This window comes from Lobosporangium transversale (genome assembly GCF_002105155.1).
Source record: "Lobosporangium transversale strain NRRL 3116 chromosome Unknown BCR41scaffold_9, whole genome shotgun sequence".
NCBI classification, from domain to species: Eukaryota; Fungi; Mortierellomycota; class Mortierellomycetes; order Mortierellales; family Mortierellaceae; genus Lobosporangium; species Lobosporangium transversale.
In genome coordinates, this window is record NW_019028987.1 from 477946 (window position 1) to 493874 (window position 15929).

Genomic DNA, 15929 nt, shown 5'->3' on the forward strand with positions numbered 1-15929 from the left:
GAAGGAGAAGAGGAAAAGAAAAAGAAAAAGTAGAAATAGATGACAAAAAAAAAAAAAAAAAAAAAAAAAGGAAACAAGGGGGATGAGGTTGACGAACGGTTTGTGTGATACTAAAGCAGATCGGGGCTGTGTCAAAGTGTTCCGAAAGAGTGTTTTCGAGACGTAAATGGAGCAAAGATGTGCAGGTGTGCAGTTTTGATAAAAGTCGAATATCTGAATATATATATATACGATGGATTACTTTGTTTACTTTTTGTTATTGTTGTGATTTTTTTTTTTTCTTTGTGAGCAAAAGAAGAGCGTTTGGTGTGTAAAAAGATGTAATGGGTCTGTTTCCAGCGGTGTGGAATAGACAAAATATGGAGCGGAGGAGAAAAAAAAAAAAGAAAAAAAAAAAAAAAAAAAGAGAGAGAGAGAGAGAAGAGAGAGAGGTAAACAAGAGGGAGGAGAAGGAAAGAACAGAGACGAATGAAAAAAGAGAAAGAGAAAAGAGCGGAGAAGAGAGAAGAAAGAGAGAAAAGAGAAGAGGAGGAAGAGAGGATAAGAAATTTTTTTTATTACAATCACTTTACTTTTTGTCTTTTTTGTCGTTATAATTGATGTCGTTGATTAAACAGATTTCCATGGCTGAACGAGATGTGGATGTACAACAAACAAATACTGTTTCAATGGCCAATGGTACTGACAATGACATTGACAGTGACAATGACAATGACAATATAAATGTGTATATATAATAATGTATCACATATTAAATAAATATCCTTCAGAACTGTAAACAGGGCCTTTTTTTTTTTTTTTTTTTTTCCCAACATCTCAAGATGTGTCCTTTTGGACCCTTACTCATCTCACAGCGACAAACGTGTGGAAATTTAGACTCTGAAAAGCAGCCACACGATCTATCTAGGCACAATCACACCCAGGCACAAGAGAAAAAAAAAAAAAAAAAACGCTTAAGAATTAGCATCAACATTAAGCAACAAGTACAACAGCAATAACGACGGCAAACACTATGGCAACAACAGTAATAGCAAAAAAAAAAAAAAAAAAAAAAAAGAAAAAAAAAGGGGGGGGGGAGGAGGCGAAGGAAGAAGAAGAAAGAGTGGCACACAACAAGATAAATTTATTCCTTACTCTAAAAAAATAAATAAATAAACATATGCATGACGAATTCCAGCAGCTTGATTGTAACACAAGTGACATATACTATACAGGAACAGGCGATGAAAAAGTTTTTTTATATCTTTAAGAAAGGGCTCTATCTGTCTTGAATCGCTTGCTGACTGGCCGGTTCATGTCTAATAAAAAAAAAAAAAACCACAGATCATATCCTTCTCGTATTCAAAACAATATTGTCCACAATAGATTCAGTCTTGGGCCATCTCCGAACCACAATCTCCCGGATGTTTACAAGCTCTTTCTTCAAAAAGTCATATTGTGCCAATCCACCAAAGAGGAGCTCAAAATCCTCCGTCCGTGGATTTATTCCAATTTTCTGGCACTCCTCATCCAACAGCGCTTCAATCTCATTAAACCGATTGTGAGTCAAGAGCGCGTTCAAGTACGCTGTAAACACCTCGGGATCTGGCCTTACATAGTGCCCAAACCCTACATAGGAATTGACCTGTGGAAACTCTGAATTCTTTGGCCCTACCAAGGACGCGTCACCTACATCTCCTTGGACCCCTTGGGCTGATCTAGCCCTTAGAGATGCTCTGGTTCCCATCGTGGCACTATGCCATACAGAATGGAGTGTGTCAATGTACCCTCGGTCTCGACATGCTTCAATCAAATGCAGAAAGTTACTTGTGCTCAATCCCCAGTTCAATGGCTTGTCCAGGCTCTGTAGTTGACGCCACGTCCTGATCACACGATCAGGCATACCATGCTCACCATATGCATCCAAAAGCTGTCGGAAGAACTCTGGCAAAGGTTCTAGCTCAAACTCCTCCATCATAGCCGTGATTTCATCAACCTTCTTCACATTCAACCGCGGCAGCTTACGGTAGAGACCAATCAGTGTTGTCAGCAATATGCTGTCGAGCTTGAACCCCTTTTGGCAAACGTCCTTGAAGATAAACTCCACCATCTCAACATTCATCTGCTGACTATAGGTCTGTATTAACAAAGTGAAGGACTTGAGGTCCGGTAAAAGTCCCATGTTAGTCATAGCTATCCAATAGCCCTTCACCCGCTCAACGTTGCCCTGCAATGAATGGGCATGGATAATCGAAGTGAAAGCCTCTGTCGTTGGTTGAATCCCCGACTTTGTCATTTGCTCAAAAGTATTGTCACATGCCGCATAATTTTTAGCTCGAATGTGGTTGTTGATCAAAACCGTATAGCAGTAAACATCCGGTTGGACTCCAGAGTCGAGCATTTCTTGGTAATAGCGGAGAGCTCCCCGGAAGTCCTTGGTATTGGAAAGATAATTTATCAACATCGTATATGTGTGCAACGAGATAGTCAACTTTGTATTCCGCATAAGCCGTACCATCTGTCGAGCATTATCTACTTGGTGGTGCTGGAGATAGAGTTGGATCAACCGACTGCAAACGATGGCATTTGGCGCAATATGGGAGCTGTTCATCCCATGATAATAGTGCAAAGCGTCCTGCAGATTACCCTGCTTGCAGCAGCCTACAATCATAATACTATAACTCCATGCGGTCGTCGGTCGGATGTTACGGGCTGTGAAATGCTCATGGAAGATCCTATTCGCTGTTGAAACCTCGCCAGCACGTACGTGGCCATCTAGAAGTGAACATAAAATCACATCATTGACAGCACGGCCCTTCGCTATGAGGTGATTGTAGACTCCCATAGCTGCATCCAGATCTTTACGCTTTCCATAAACGTTCATCAGGACCCCAAATGTAATATCATTCATCTCCTGCGGAGGCATCGATTTCAAGAGATCCTCAAGAATATCGTTAACATCCGAGTCAAGGAATCCACGAGCAAAAACCTTGATAGTATTGGTGACAGTCTGAGCATTGGCATAGACCCTGTTCTCCGCCATCTCCTTCTGGATCTGCGCAATCGCCTCTTCATCCCCATTCCTCGCGTAGCCATCGATCAAAGTCGAATAGGTGATGACATCCGGCTTCAAGCCATTCTCTTTCAAAAGTGTCAGGACCCTCCGAGCGCCCACATAATCGCTCTTCTTGACAAACCGTTTGACAATCAGGTTGAAAATATGCATGTTGGGCTTAACTCCATCTTGGAGCATCTCATCAAGGACCTTATCCATTTCCTCCTGCATACCATTTTTGCTGTAGTGGCTCATAAGTGTGGAGTAAGTCGAAATATCAGGCTGACTACCAAGCCCACCAGTCCGTAGATCATCATAAATCTTTTTTGCTGCCAAGATCTGCCCGTCTGCCGCCAGTGCTCGAATCATGATATTGTAACTGTAAATATTCAGAGTGCGACCGAACCGCTCCACGTCCTCTTGGAAAAACTGGATAGCCCAGTTGACATCTTCGTGCCGTACCAAGATATCGAGCATTCTGTTTAGAGTTGCAATTTTAGGTTGGTGATACTTCTTCATGTCTTCATAGACGATCATAGCTCTTTTAGCCGATTGTTTTGTCCTGGTTGCCTGAAAAGAATGCAGTATCTTGAAGTATGTCGAAGCTGTGAAAGGCGCCCTCCCATCGTCGAATCTCCTGCTGGTAAGACGGCTGTATGTGTGCCAGACCTGATGAGCATTTCTAGTTTCGATAGCCTCCGTGATTAACCGAAACGGTGAGATTGGATCCGATTTTGCACTGTTCTGCACAGATGAGTCCGGTTGGTTATGATTATCGCTGCGCTTCCCTATCGGCTTGAAACTATCTGCAATTGTCTCCTGTGGGTTATAATGCCTTTCAGTGCCAGGAGGTGCAAGAAAAGCAGTGATGGTCGGTTGTTGCTTGGATGGTGCCTGAGACGTCTGAGATACATGTGATGAAGCATCCAGCAACGTGTTCTGGTTTATAGACATCCCATCAATAGAGTGGTATGCACGGTTGGAAAGGAAACCATTGGAATGGGGGGGTATTCTTGTGTAGGTGAACGAAGGTCTATGAACAGGAAGGTGTTGGTTACAGAACAGGCGTAGCATCAGCGTCGCAAGCTGGCTGTCCCAGGAATGAGGACCTGCATGTCTGCCCTGCGCTAGTCGACCGGGCTTAAACGCATGCATATAGCACAGCTAAATTCTCGCTCTTTTCCTTCTGAGCCTTTTCGTCTGTTTGTTCAGGTATTATGAAAGAGAAGGAAATGAGAGTCAAGATGTGTGTCGGCCTTTTGATCTTGTTTACTTGATGTGGCTTGTTAAGAGGCATTGCCTTTTTGGGACCATTCCTTTTCTTGGCTCTCATTGTTGGCATGCACTTGATGGAGTGGATGGTCTTATCATGCTCCTTCTCCTTGTCGAATTGCATTCCCATGCCGGACTCAAGAAAGGAAAGAACAGGCGACATGACTCCATCCCTCGTCAATGGATATAGTGGTACAACTTTGGCTGCGAACGCAAGGATTAATGCTGCATCTGGAACGTCTGCTGGAGCATCTCATTCTTTTGACAATTCCACATCATCACCGCTCAAAAGACAGGCACGACAGGACCCATCTTCACTATCATTTGGATTTCCTCTCTCCATTAAAAGCAGCAGTCATGGAAACAATGCGAGCCTAGCCTCGACAAATACTCTATCCGCAAATTATCTTGAACAGCGACGCGATACTTTTCCTAGCTTACCACATCCACCGTCGTCGTCCTTGTCTTCATACCTCGACATTCATACCAACCATGCGTCCTATGATGATTACCAACCGAACTCCCTGCCCCATCACCGATCAAATACTCTATCCTACTCAAGTATACAACACTCGCATCCAAACCCACAGTACCAAAATCAAGCACAACACTACCAATACCAGCAACAGCAGCATCAAACTCATCGTCGACCCTCCTTATCATCAAGGAATCCAGATGGTTTAATGCGTCGCAGGAGACTCTCTACTGCATCCAGCTCATCAAAGCGCCTCGGATCATCTTCAACCTTGCGGTCAAAAGCCCTTAACACGCCACATCATACTCGTCGATTTACAACATTAATTTCAGATCAAGAACCAGATACAACCTACTTGTGGGGCTATCTGCTGTTCTTTTCGACAATGATTGGCTTTACAACCAGTATGTACGCTCTTGTGGCATCTAATTACATGCCCATGACTGGCAATAAGGTAAAAAGGCGGTAAAGTCAAAAAAAAAAAAAAAAAAAAAAAAATTATGCTAACATTGATGCGTTGAAGAGTATTTTTGCGATGTAACATGAAGTCCGCTCTATTGTGCCTAACTCTTTGATTTATATATATCTTTGTTTAGACTCTTGACTGGATCAAACAAGATAGCCACTATTGCATGCTACTTCCTGTGACTATTCCAGTAACTGTACTTGCTGTCTTGTTCAACTGGCTGGGAATGAAGCTGTTCCGGCACAATTGAACATACTTTTTTTTTTTTTTTAATACTTTTTCCCGTTTTAAAATCCTTTTCTGACCTTATATATATAATATAGAAACCATCTTGCAGACTTTGGTGTCAACTCATAGATCCGCCACTGGCAGTATACCATTTCCTTACTTTCTTTGTCTCAAATAATACTTAGTGAAATACTGCTTTCTTCTGATGTACTTTTAAAAATAAATTAGCATTCCCCCCTCCTTTTTTTTTTTTTTTTTTTTTTTTTTTTCTCAGATTCATACATCCTATTTTATTACGCGTATGGAATCATGGTGCGAGGCAATGTAGTGGGTAAAACTCCTTCACCTCCATGTTCCACTGCCCGAATCAGATGCATCACCACTGCAAACTCGTTTTCGTCCAAATAGCCATTTGCATCCCAATCTGCCAATGCCCATACTTTGGCCAGAATCTCGGTCGAAAGACCTGTACTCAACAAATAAGGTTTCGTAGTTGAGCCATTAACTCGGCCTTCTACCGGATGAAGTGACTTGAAGACAGGCGTAGAACTTGCTTTGTCGATTGAAGAAAAATGCCAGTAACTCGGAGGGATCTCACTACCGTTGATGCTACTACTACCGCCACTAATACCCATATTCACATTTGGTTCTGGGATTAAAAAGGGATTCCGCTGAGCTTGCTCCAACAATGGGTTGCCCTGAGGGAACCGACGCATCAATTTGGGCAAATCAACCGAAAGTGCCTCCTCTACAGCCGCTAGAATCGGCTCCTTAAGTTTTGAAAAGCTTTCAAACTTGTAGGCCCTTAAAGACTGACGAAGTTTCTCAACATTGGGGAAATCTCCATCTGGGATACCATAGCTCTGTTGAACCTTGAGGAACTCTTTGTCGAGATCACGGATAAGTTCTTGTTGTCGTGAGGTCTTGCCAAAGACTGCTGGCATTTCTTTTTTGAGATGTCCAATAATGTATGCATGCACCTTAGCCTGTCGTGCCCTCTTCACAATTTCGTTCACCTTACGTATAGCAGCATTCCTAGGTAGCTCACGTAAATCCCGAATCAGATCTGCCTGCTCCGCATCCAACAGGCCACGGCAATCCTCGAATACATTGGGTGGTCGATGAATCCAGAATGAGCCCAAGTAGACACGCATGACCTCGGGCGTGTGGATGACTTTCCCGAGGGACCACATTAAAGCACCGTAAACACGCATCAGTTGCTGCTGGCTCACCATATCGCACTTATTCAAGATCACGCGTACTTTCTCTTCTTGACCCTTGAGTGAATGAATTGAGGCTTTGAATTCATCCGAGATATCGAGTTTGTGAGAATCAAAGAACAATAGGATCAGGTCTGCACGTTCTGCGAACCATTCTATAATCTTTGTAAAATCATATCCACGTTCAATTCGCTGCTTATTGCCCGCGAGAATACCTGGGGTGTCGATCAGCGTCATGTTCTCCAATAAAGGCGCAGGACACTGAGACACCTGAAACCGCGTTAAAAATGCTTGACCAAATTTGTTAAGGCCACGAAAGGGCATGTCTGAAGTCATTGCAGCTGCATTTCCAGGAATAACACGCGACTCGACACCATTCATCACTGCTACAAACCGATCCGTCTATTTCCAGCAATATAAAAAAATAAAATAAAAAAAAACGGTCAGGAGATGAGTCAATGCGCGGAATTTGCATCGGAGTTTATGTAACACGAGAAATTAGAGTTTCGCGTCTGAATGTTGCACAGAAATATTCAGGAACAGAAAAAAAAAAAAAAAAAAAAAAAAAATACCGTTGGCTCAACTCCGATGTGAGACCCAGGATAGTCGCACTCCGTAAGATGCTTGATGAACGTGGTCTTGCCCTATGAGTTTATTTTGGTTAAAATGCGAATAAGAAACCCTATCTTTTTTCCTGTTCTGGAAATGACTCTGAGAATAGAAAAAAAAAAAAAAAAAAAAAAAAAAAAAAGAATAAACATACTGTACTATATTGGCCAATGAGAAGAACTATAGGCTTTGCCTCGATATCACTGTCGGATAGAGGTGCAGAATGAAAGCCTTCAAAGTTATAGGTCGTCTCCAACGGCTTGATCTTTCTGCGATATGTCTCCTTAAGTTCATCCATCAATGGACGATAATCATCATGGATTAGATTTATGAATGATCCGCCTCCTGCTATGCCATGATATGTCATAGAAACTGTGGCACCCGTTGTCGGGACATGCGCCGATAACGGTGATAGAGTATGAGCATGAGCTTGAGTTCCATTTTCGCTTTTGCTGAGTTTATTTTTTCTATGCTCTTGGTAATATGGCCTTCCTGTCTTTGAGGATCGCATTGAGAGAACTGGACTATTAATACTATTTAGGGTATTATTGCAATCCTCGCTGTATATGGGGCGATTTGAATATCCGTACTCATCTGAAGACCCACTAACAGTAACCATACCACCCACTGGAGAATTAGGGGCGCTGAACCCTGATTTGAAGCCACCGGTCCTGATAGACTCTGTCTTTTTTTTCATGTCTTGTGCGAAGCCCATGATGATACTGATGATACCTCTTTTTTATAAATAAATAAATAAATAAAAAAAAAAAAAAAAAAAGTCTGGCTGCTTCTTATTTGTACAGTTGCTTGGGAAGAGATATAGTGGAAAAAACTGTCACTTTCTTCTTATTTCTTCTTATAATAAAAAAGCGGGGAGTTGGAGAAAAAGGTGTATTGAAAGGCAGTTAATTGTTGAATATGAAAAGACCAAGTGTATAAAGAGGAGATAAATGTATTAAAAAAGAGTGGAAGGTAAAAGAGAAAGAAGAACGTGTCTGGCTCCTGCAGACTGGATCCACTTGACATTCCAATCTGAACCATCATCACGCGCCTCACTTTCCTTGTCATCTTCAGTCATAGCACTAGCTTAGAACCATAGTATTACTATTACTATTGCTATTTTCTTTCACTTGGTAATAATATGTAAATAGCCATGGCTTTCCTATAGATTCACGCGCTTCAAATAAAAGAGTAGGATAGGCAAAGGAGGCATTTACTGATGAACGGAAAACGGCTCGGGCATAAAAAAATAAAAATAAAAAATTGCTGTGAAGAAATCCTCCTTATCTCATCCTTTTATATCCCCAGAAAACGAGCTGGTCTTGTTCCATAAATCCATGACATAATGCACTGACTCTTCCTCATCCTTGATCAACCTGATCTTCAATTTTTTTTTTTTTTTTTTTTTTTTTTTTTTCCTTTGTTGTAACATTTCATACGTTGGCATCCATCAACTTTTTTCTTTAATTTTTATTTTTTAACCCTTTATTTTAACTGTAACTTGTAACTGGCTATAATGCTAGACACAAGAAACGCACAGGGAAGACATCCATGATGAGCATTACTTTCTTGAACCATCCTTTTTAATAAAATCTTTATTTCTTATCCTTCTTTCCACTTGCCACCATTTAATCATAAACGCGTTGCTCTTTCTTTCTCTCTCTCTCTCTCTTTCTCATACCTTCCTTTTTTCATCTTCCTTTTTTTTTTCTTTTTTTTTTTTCTATAAAAAAAAAATGCCATTCATCCAACCAAGAGGAGTCCCCTTAAATACTAACGGCATCAACAGCACACTTCATAATAGCAATAATGACTCTGGAGGCGGTATTAATCAAAAAGTAAAAGATAAGACAGAACAAGAGCCAGTGTTCAGGGTCAAAAATGATTGGGTCAAAAGTACAAACAATTCCATCCACATCTTCACAAAAACATGGCAGCCCCTCGTCGTCCCTACACACTCAGTCGCAATGTAAGCAGGACTTAATTTATTTATTTATCTAGTTGTTATTGCCGTTACTATTGTCGTTGTCATAATTCCAACCGGCACCATCGATATCTGCTCAAATGGATCGTGTAGATCACTTTTTAATTTGTCTAACTCTACACTATGGTTAAATAGATTCATTCATGACGTCGTTGAGCACTGCGAAAGATACCAGCCCCTTTTTAGTTACTTTGCGGGTAAAGGTATTGAAGTCCAGGCATTTGACTTGCCTGGCCTTGGAGAGACGGGCGCAAGAGCTAATGCGCTCGGCATAACTGGCGGGTAAAGTATTTATTATCTCTGCTTTTGAAGTGCGTTTTTTTTTTTTTTTTTTTCTTTTTCTTCTTCTTCTTCTTCTTTGTATTCTTATATATAGAAAAAGTAACTTCTTTTTTTTTGTTTCATAGATACGGCATATTACTCAAAGAGATTGATAATGCAATTGACAGAGCCTCGTCCTGCCATCCAACAAAACCGCTTTTCTTATACGGCCACGGCATGGGTGGTGCTCTTGTCCTCAACTATGTCTGTGGACTCGGACAACGGATCACATCTCTAGCGGGCATCATCGTATCCTCGCCTTACTTGAAGCCCGTACTTAAAGGTGTAGGCGCCAAGTTTCCGAATGTCTACAACCGACTAGGGAAATGGTACCCCAACATCAGCGTTCGATTTGAGATCTCGCCTCAGGAACTGACAAGGGACCATTCAGAACAGGAACGATATCAAGGCGATGGGCTTATTAGAGACTCAATCTCTTTACAGTGCTGTAAGGATGAGGGAGACATGGTGATTAAACCCATCAAGTGCACTAGCCTCATTGATAATATGTATTGATCGAATCCTTCTTTATTTCTTTAAAAATCAAGTGGGTGATATGGTTTATCAAGGCGACAAAGCTTTGATGAAGCGCTGGAAAAAATTTCCAGCACCATTACCGATGTTACTCTTGCATGGAACAGACGATCCTATATGTTCGTATACTGCCACAGTAGCCTTATATACTCGACTCTCAGAGCTTCATCCATACTACATCAAGTTTAAGTCATTGAAAGGCAATAGGCACGACCGTATGTTACTTCAACATGTGAAGAAAAAAAAAGAAAAAAAAAAAAAAAAAAACTTTTATATATCCGTCAGGTCTTCAAGTAATAACTGACTTTTTTTTTTTTTTTTTTTTTTTTTTTTTCTATTAATGATACATGCTCCATATGGTCTTACCAAAATAAAAATAATAAATAGCTCATTGGGATATCGATGCCACGGTGGTTAAAAATGAGATTATCACCTGGATCCACAAGCTCTCGAAATATTTCAAAGGTGTGCCGCTCCAACCAAGCATGGTTCACTTTGATAGTATCAAATCAGTTCGCCAAGCCAAAAAAGCTGAAAGTAATATCATCAGTAGCTCAAAGAAGCGCAGAGATCCAACGGATGCAAACACAAAGGGGAAATCGAAAGACTCCAGTAACAATAATAGCAAGACCAACTGCGACATTAATGCCAACACTACAGAGAAGGGGGAAGATGGAAAGTCAAAAGAGAAAAAGAATGACAAAAAGGCAAAAAAATTAGCAAAGGCTGAAAAGAAAGGGTTAAATGAAAAAGGGAAGAAAATATCTGATCAGCAGCAGCAGCAGCGACATGAGCCTCTCATGTCTTCGAATGAAGATAAACCAATAAAAGCAACAGTAGCAACAAACACTATTCATAAACCATCTGAAGAAGAACCTGAAGCGATTCAGTGTCTAAACGACCTTCTTCATCAGAAGCAGCTGGAATTCGAAAGGGCTCAACGGAAACAACAAGAGTATGGACTTGAGTCAGAAGTTACCGATCCACTATCAGCAGTGGTAAAAGATGTATCTACTGATGATAGCACAGCTCATGTTGCTGAGGCGGGCCCGGAAAAAGCAGGGGTCAGGATTCAGTGCATTATGGAAAAGCCTGTAGAGGGAAGCATTAACGTACCTGAAAAAGAACGGGATAAGGACACATATGAGAAGGGAATAGACAAAGAATACGCAGACGAGATAAAGTCGGGTGGGCTATCCAGGGAGGAGAAAGAAGGCGAGGAAGAAAATGGGATTGCAGAGAGTTGCGTAAAGCACACGGCGCAAGCCTATCCACAAGAAGAGACAGTAGTCAACGTCATGGACCAAGACTTGGTTAAGGAGGGATCCTTTGAAACTGATACGAATATATTCAAGGCATCTGAACCGATAGCATCGGAAGCAATCTACAACTCTGAACCTCTGAACTGAATATAAAGGGTTCAGAGATAAAACTATAAAAGTCATTTGAACGATAATACGAGTGGAAGCGCCGTCAGAGTACATCATTAGGGATTGGTGACACGTCAACAGTGCCCACCACAATGAAAAATTTAGAGGATGTCACGTTGAAGCCCTTTTTCCTCATAGATTCTTAATGATACAAAGAATAAAAATAAATTATAGATTATAAATTATAATACAATTTTATTTTTCAATGGTGGTCAAAAGTTGGCTTTCAGAGTTCATCTTTGACATTGACCACGGGCTCTGCCTTTTCCTCTGCGGACCCCCCCTTCTCAGTCTTTGGCTCCTTGGTCTTGGGCTCTGGGAGCTCAACGTCGAATGTGTAAGGGAAAGCCCTGGCACGTCCTTTGCTCGTATCAGATATCCATCCCTGAATACCATGAACATCAAACTGTCCCACGAATGGTGCGAATGCCTTCTTACGAGGGTTCAACAACAGTAAGCCAGGGATATCGCTCGAGACTTGGAACTTGTCCTTGAAATCAACTACTCGCTTGTCCAATGCATCCATCCACATAACATGTAAAGGTTTGCCTGTGTCATGGGCCGTTTTTTTGACTGTGCGCAACAGCTCTAGATTTTCCTCATGCATCTGAACAGACTCAGGGAACTCAGGTTCGACAATCAGGAAAGCAATCAGACATGAACCACGTGGCTTGCTCAAACACTCCTCCTTGAGTTGAGCCTGGTCCTGGATCTGATTGATATTGGGGTCAAATTCTACTACAGGTGGTGATGGAGCAGGGGCCGATGGCTCGGACTTTGAGGATTGCGAGTTATTCTTTGATGAGTTACTCTTCTTGGCTGGCTCTGCATACTGGTTCAGGAACTCAAAGATCGGATCACGCTTCAATTCCCCTGTATAAGCCACTGGCTCCTGATGACCTTTGGGGAAAACCACCAAAGCAGGAAGACTGTCAATCTTATATTTTTTCAGCACCTCGTCGTTGGGCGCACGCATCTCTGCAACGATCATTCTGTCCAACATCTCTGTTGCCAAGCCTTTGTACATATTGCTAGATGTTAACTTCTTGGTAAACAACAATGCGCGAGCCTCATTCTATAAAAAATAAATAAATAAAAGTTTTTTTTTACACCAGAGATATAGAAGGAAAAAGAAGTTAGATTCCGGGGGTTTTTTCTTTTTTTTTTTTTTTTTTTTATCTCATTTCGTACAAATGTCTGCAATCAGATCAAAAATGATATCCAATTCTTTTTTTTTTTTTTTTTTTTTGGTTGTCGTACTTCCTTGGCTGCAAACTCGTCAATATTGGTAATCTTTTCGCTGGAAGGGTTGCTGGAGACAAGTTTAATGTCATCGGGGAGCATCTTTACTAGATGATCCACAATAGCCTTAGCAGATCGTTCACCCATGTAATCCTGAGGATACTTCACACCCTTTTTTGCAAACCTATTAGCTTTAAAAACCTTAATCGTGGGGAAACCTTTTTGAAAATAAATAATAAAAATCAGTTAGAACCTGTTCATCAAATTGTCTGATGCTCTGAGTGTGGTGTTGTGTACAGTGTCTTTTAGGTACCTTTGATATCATATTGGGCACAAACAGGTCTGTTTTTTTCATTATCGCAATCGACTGCTGCCAATTTAGCAATCCCATGAAGGTTTTGAGCTGCAGCCTTATATTGTGGAGCCAAACTAAATACGAAAGACAAAAGCAAGACGATCAGGATCATTTCTTAATCAGTCTGAAACTCTCATTGCGTCTGTGGGTTGAGGAAAATGACATTTCCCTACATACTTTTTGCAATGTCCACACCAAGGGGCATAAAATTCGACCATCACCAATTGCTACATGCGATATAATAAATCAAAGATAAACAAGTGTTAAAATTATATAGGTATGTTGTTGGAGAATACACGTCTATTCGTTTGTATCAACGTTACGTTGGTGTCCATGACTTCAGCTTGGAAGGTCTGAGCGGTGACATCGACAACATGATCCTTTGCAGAATAAAGACCTCCAAAGGCGGACTGTGAGAGCAATAACGCCCCAAGAGCAATGGATGACAGACTGTACTTCATGAGTTTTGACAATGGGAATGAGGAACAGACAGAGAAAGCGAGAAAAAGAGACAAAGTACGGGAAAGGGGTGGAGGGAGAGGAGAGGAAGAGGAAGAAAGAGAAAGAGAGAAAGGAGAGGGAACGTTGTGGAGAGAGTTGGTTGTGGTGTGCGTTGAAAAGGGTTTATATTTCGTTGATTCATTTATCCATTTAGATCAAGAGACACAACTCCTATAGACGCGGAAGTCGATGATTGGCTCTCCGTGATCATTTTATTTATCGCCCAATATCTTTATTTTTTTGACACGTTTACTCACAGACAACGACGCGTCTTCATTCCCTTAAGGCTACAAAACTTGATGAACGGTTCTTCCTTCAAACAAGAGTATGTTTTTATACAACGCGACCATAAGGAATCTGCCATACTTTTTTTTTCCTTTTTTTTTTTATTAAAAAAAAAAAAAAAAAGTGGTACAAATAATTTTGACTTGATCAACACTATTAAAGAACGATATAAATTTTTAGCATGATTTACTTAAGGGTAGCGTCCAAATTTCTGTCCGACCACACAACACAAAAAGAGTGCTTAGAGCTGAGACTGGATCATCCTCTTTATCATTTTCTAAGATGGTACTACTAAATTTAAAGGACAGGACACTTGTCACTAAAGGGGAAAAAATGAGGAAGAGCATCGTATCCCAACTTCTGTCTACCTACTAAGCATCCATCAATCTATCAACAATCAGCGCTATCATCGCACCGACTATATTATCACAGTGCTCAGAGATGCCACGTTATTGATATGTAATCAAACAGAAAGTTCACAAGGAATCCATATCTTGGAGGATATACCACTGCAGGATTGCCCTACCTCTTCCCCACCCTCATTCCGACAATCTTCTAATGATTGGATTCTGGATCAATAGTCTTGATGATGAAAGGAAGCAGATCAATATCAAAAACAAAAACGGCCCCTACAGAATCGCTGTAGTGGTTTGAATCGCCTCTTTTTTCTTACCTTTCAACCATGCATAATCGAGTTGAGGAACATGAAGCTCTTTAACCAACAATCCAGGAATTATGCCCAAATATACAAAGAAAGCAAAAAAAAAAAAAAAAAAAAAAAACATGTCGGAAAACAGGAACACATGAGCAAACTTGGAAGACTGAGGCATGTAGGGAGGCTGCTGTGGTTATTCACACGTTTGTAACGAAAAGAAAATAAAACTCGAGGAGAGTTTTTTTTTTTTCTTTGTTGCAAAGTGTTGATAATGATTTGAGCTCCCTGCAAAATCCGCAGTTTACTTTCTTGCGATCAGGATTTTTTTTTTTAAAAAAAAAAAAAAAAAAAAAAAAAAAAAAAAAACGAGATATCATTGGAATGTCTCTTCCTCCAGTGCTTCGTTCGCTAAGAAAAAAAAAAAACTTACACTTATGGGGGGTGGAACTTGGCTAGGTTAACGTTCCCAAGACCAGAAACACCTACTGCAAGGGCAAGACCTGCAAGAAGCACACCGCCCACAAGGTCTCGCAGTACAAGACCGGCAAAGCTTCGCTCTTCGCTCAGGGTAATGGAACTTTTTTTTTCCCATAATTTGTAGTTAATATTTGGTTGTTCAGCAACCGGTTAAAATGTTAACATGATCAATTAAGGCCCGAGATTAGAACTGACGACTCCCTCCTCTCCTCTTTCTCTTTCTCTTTTGGTTTTCATGCCGTTAATCTTGATGGGATTCATGGGTTTTGGACATTGAAATGGAACTTTGGAATATCGGGGATCGATAAAAACAAATTACGACTCTTTTTTTTTTTTTTTTTTTTTCTCGGCTTTTTTTTTCTCAACAGGAAAGCGTCGTTACGATAGAAAGCAGTCCGGTTATGGTGGTCAGACCAAACCCGTCTTCCACAAGAAGGCCAAGACTACCAAGAAGGTTGTCCTCCGTTTGGAGTGCCAGGTCTGCAAGTACAAGCACCAGATTGCCTTGAAACGCTGCAAGCACTTTGAGCTTGGTGGTGATAAGAAGCAGAAGGGTAAGCTCTATGAGTATTATCACTATTATTATTATTATTATTATTATTATTATTATTACTATTATTATTATTTTGGAACATTTTCTTACATCCAGCATTTTGCATCCTGATATTCTAGGCCAGGCTCTTACTTTCTAAGCTATCGAAAGTATCATTGCCCCATGTGTGCATTCTGTATTTTTTCACGCAATAAAACCTGGATTGAGACATAATTTTCTTATCAACGGACAACTATCAGCAAACCTACTTAATGATAAATATCTGATTGTATCAACAAACTCATTGGC

The 15929-nt window shown here is 40.7% G+C and overlaps 6 protein-coding genes across 6 annotated transcripts; 3 read left to right on the top strand and 3 right to left on the bottom strand.

The window, feature by feature from the left end:
- Positions 1–1291: 1291 nt before the first annotated feature.
- BCR41DRAFT_349200 (hypothetical protein) lies at positions 1292–4247 on the bottom strand. Its single transcript, XM_022023427.1, has one exon. The coding sequence runs from the start codon at positions 4187–4189 to the stop codon at positions 1325–1327; it is 2865 nt and encodes a 954-aa protein (XP_021883612.1). The 5' UTR covers positions 4190–4247; the 3' UTR covers positions 1292–1324.
- Positions 4248–4989: 742 nt separating this feature from the next.
- Positions 4990–5497, top strand: BCR41DRAFT_302202 (phosphatidylinositol N-acetylglucosaminyltransferase subunit Y-domain-containing protein; the record flags this gene model as incomplete). Its single annotated transcript, XM_022020659.1, has 2 exons — positions 4990–5235; positions 5378–5497. The coding sequence occupies 2 exons, from the start codon at positions 4990–4992 to the stop codon at positions 5495–5497; spliced, it is 366 nt and encodes a 121-aa protein (XP_021883613.1).
- A 271-nt stretch (positions 5498–5768) lies between these two features.
- BCR41DRAFT_302328 (P-loop containing nucleoside triphosphate hydrolase protein) lies at positions 5769–7671 on the bottom strand (the record flags this gene model as incomplete). Its single annotated transcript, XM_022020666.1, has 3 exons — positions 5769–7097; positions 7268–7339; positions 7459–7671. 3 exons carry the CDS (start codon positions 7669–7671, stop codon positions 5769–5771), a joined length of 1614 nt encoding a protein of 537 aa, XP_021883614.1.
- A 1369-nt stretch (positions 7672–9040) lies between these two features.
- On the top strand, positions 9041–11552 carry BCR41DRAFT_394125 (Alpha/Beta hydrolase protein; the record flags this gene model as incomplete). Its single annotated transcript, XM_022028618.1, has 5 exons — positions 9041–9273; positions 9424–9570; positions 9696–10057; positions 10158–10358; positions 10531–11552. The coding sequence occupies 5 exons, from the start codon at positions 9041–9043 to the stop codon at positions 11550–11552; spliced, it is 1965 nt and encodes a 654-aa protein (XP_021883615.1).
- A 228-nt stretch (positions 11553–11780) lies between these two features.
- On the bottom strand, positions 11781–13783 carry BCR41DRAFT_319839 (hypothetical protein). Its single transcript, XM_022021368.1, has 5 exons — positions 13494–13783; positions 13348–13397; positions 13129–13244; positions 12834–13033; positions 11781–12648 (listed from the first exon to the last, which is right to left on the bottom strand). Exons 1-5 carry the CDS (start codon positions 13629–13631, stop codon positions 11800–11802), a joined length of 1353 nt encoding a protein of 450 aa, XP_021883616.1. The 5' UTR covers positions 13632–13783; the 3' UTR covers positions 11781–11799.
- A 435-nt stretch (positions 13784–14218) lies between these two features.
- BCR41DRAFT_349203 (zinc-binding ribosomal protein) lies at positions 14219–15906 on the top strand. Its single transcript, XM_022023428.1, has 4 exons — positions 14219–14241; positions 15068–15179; positions 15457–15642; positions 15761–15906. The coding sequence occupies exons 1-4, from the start codon at positions 14239–14241 to the stop codon at positions 15778–15780; spliced, it is 321 nt and encodes a 106-aa protein (XP_021883617.1). The 5' UTR covers positions 14219–14238; the 3' UTR covers positions 15781–15906.
- The last annotated feature ends 23 nt before the right edge of the window (positions 15907–15929 follow it).

Coding starts and splice junctions, on each gene's coding strand:
- BCR41DRAFT_349200 (XM_022023427.1), bottom strand. CDS start 4,189: ATGCATGCGTTTAAGCCCGGTCGACTAGCGCAGGGCAGACATGCAGGT.
- BCR41DRAFT_319839 (XM_022021368.1), bottom strand. CDS start 13,631: ATGAAGTACAGTCTGTCATCCATTGCTCTTGGGGCGTTATTGCTCTCA. Junction 13,398..13,493: donor CTGAAGTCATGGACACCAAC/GTAACGTTGATA, acceptor TATCGCATGTAG/CAATTGGTGATGGTCGAATT. Junction 13,245..13,347: donor TGGTGTGGACATTGCAAAAA/GTATGTAGGGAA, acceptor TTTCGTATTTAG/TTTGGCTCCACAATATAAGG.
- BCR41DRAFT_349203 (XM_022023428.1), top strand. Junction 15,180..15,456: donor AGCTTCGCTCTTCGCTCAGG/GTAATGGAACTT, acceptor TTTTCTCAACAG/GAAAGCGTCGTTACGATAGA. Junction 15,643..15,760: donor TGGTGATAAGAAGCAGAAGG/GTAAGCTCTATG, acceptor CTGATATTCTAG/GCCAGGCTCTTACTTTCTAA.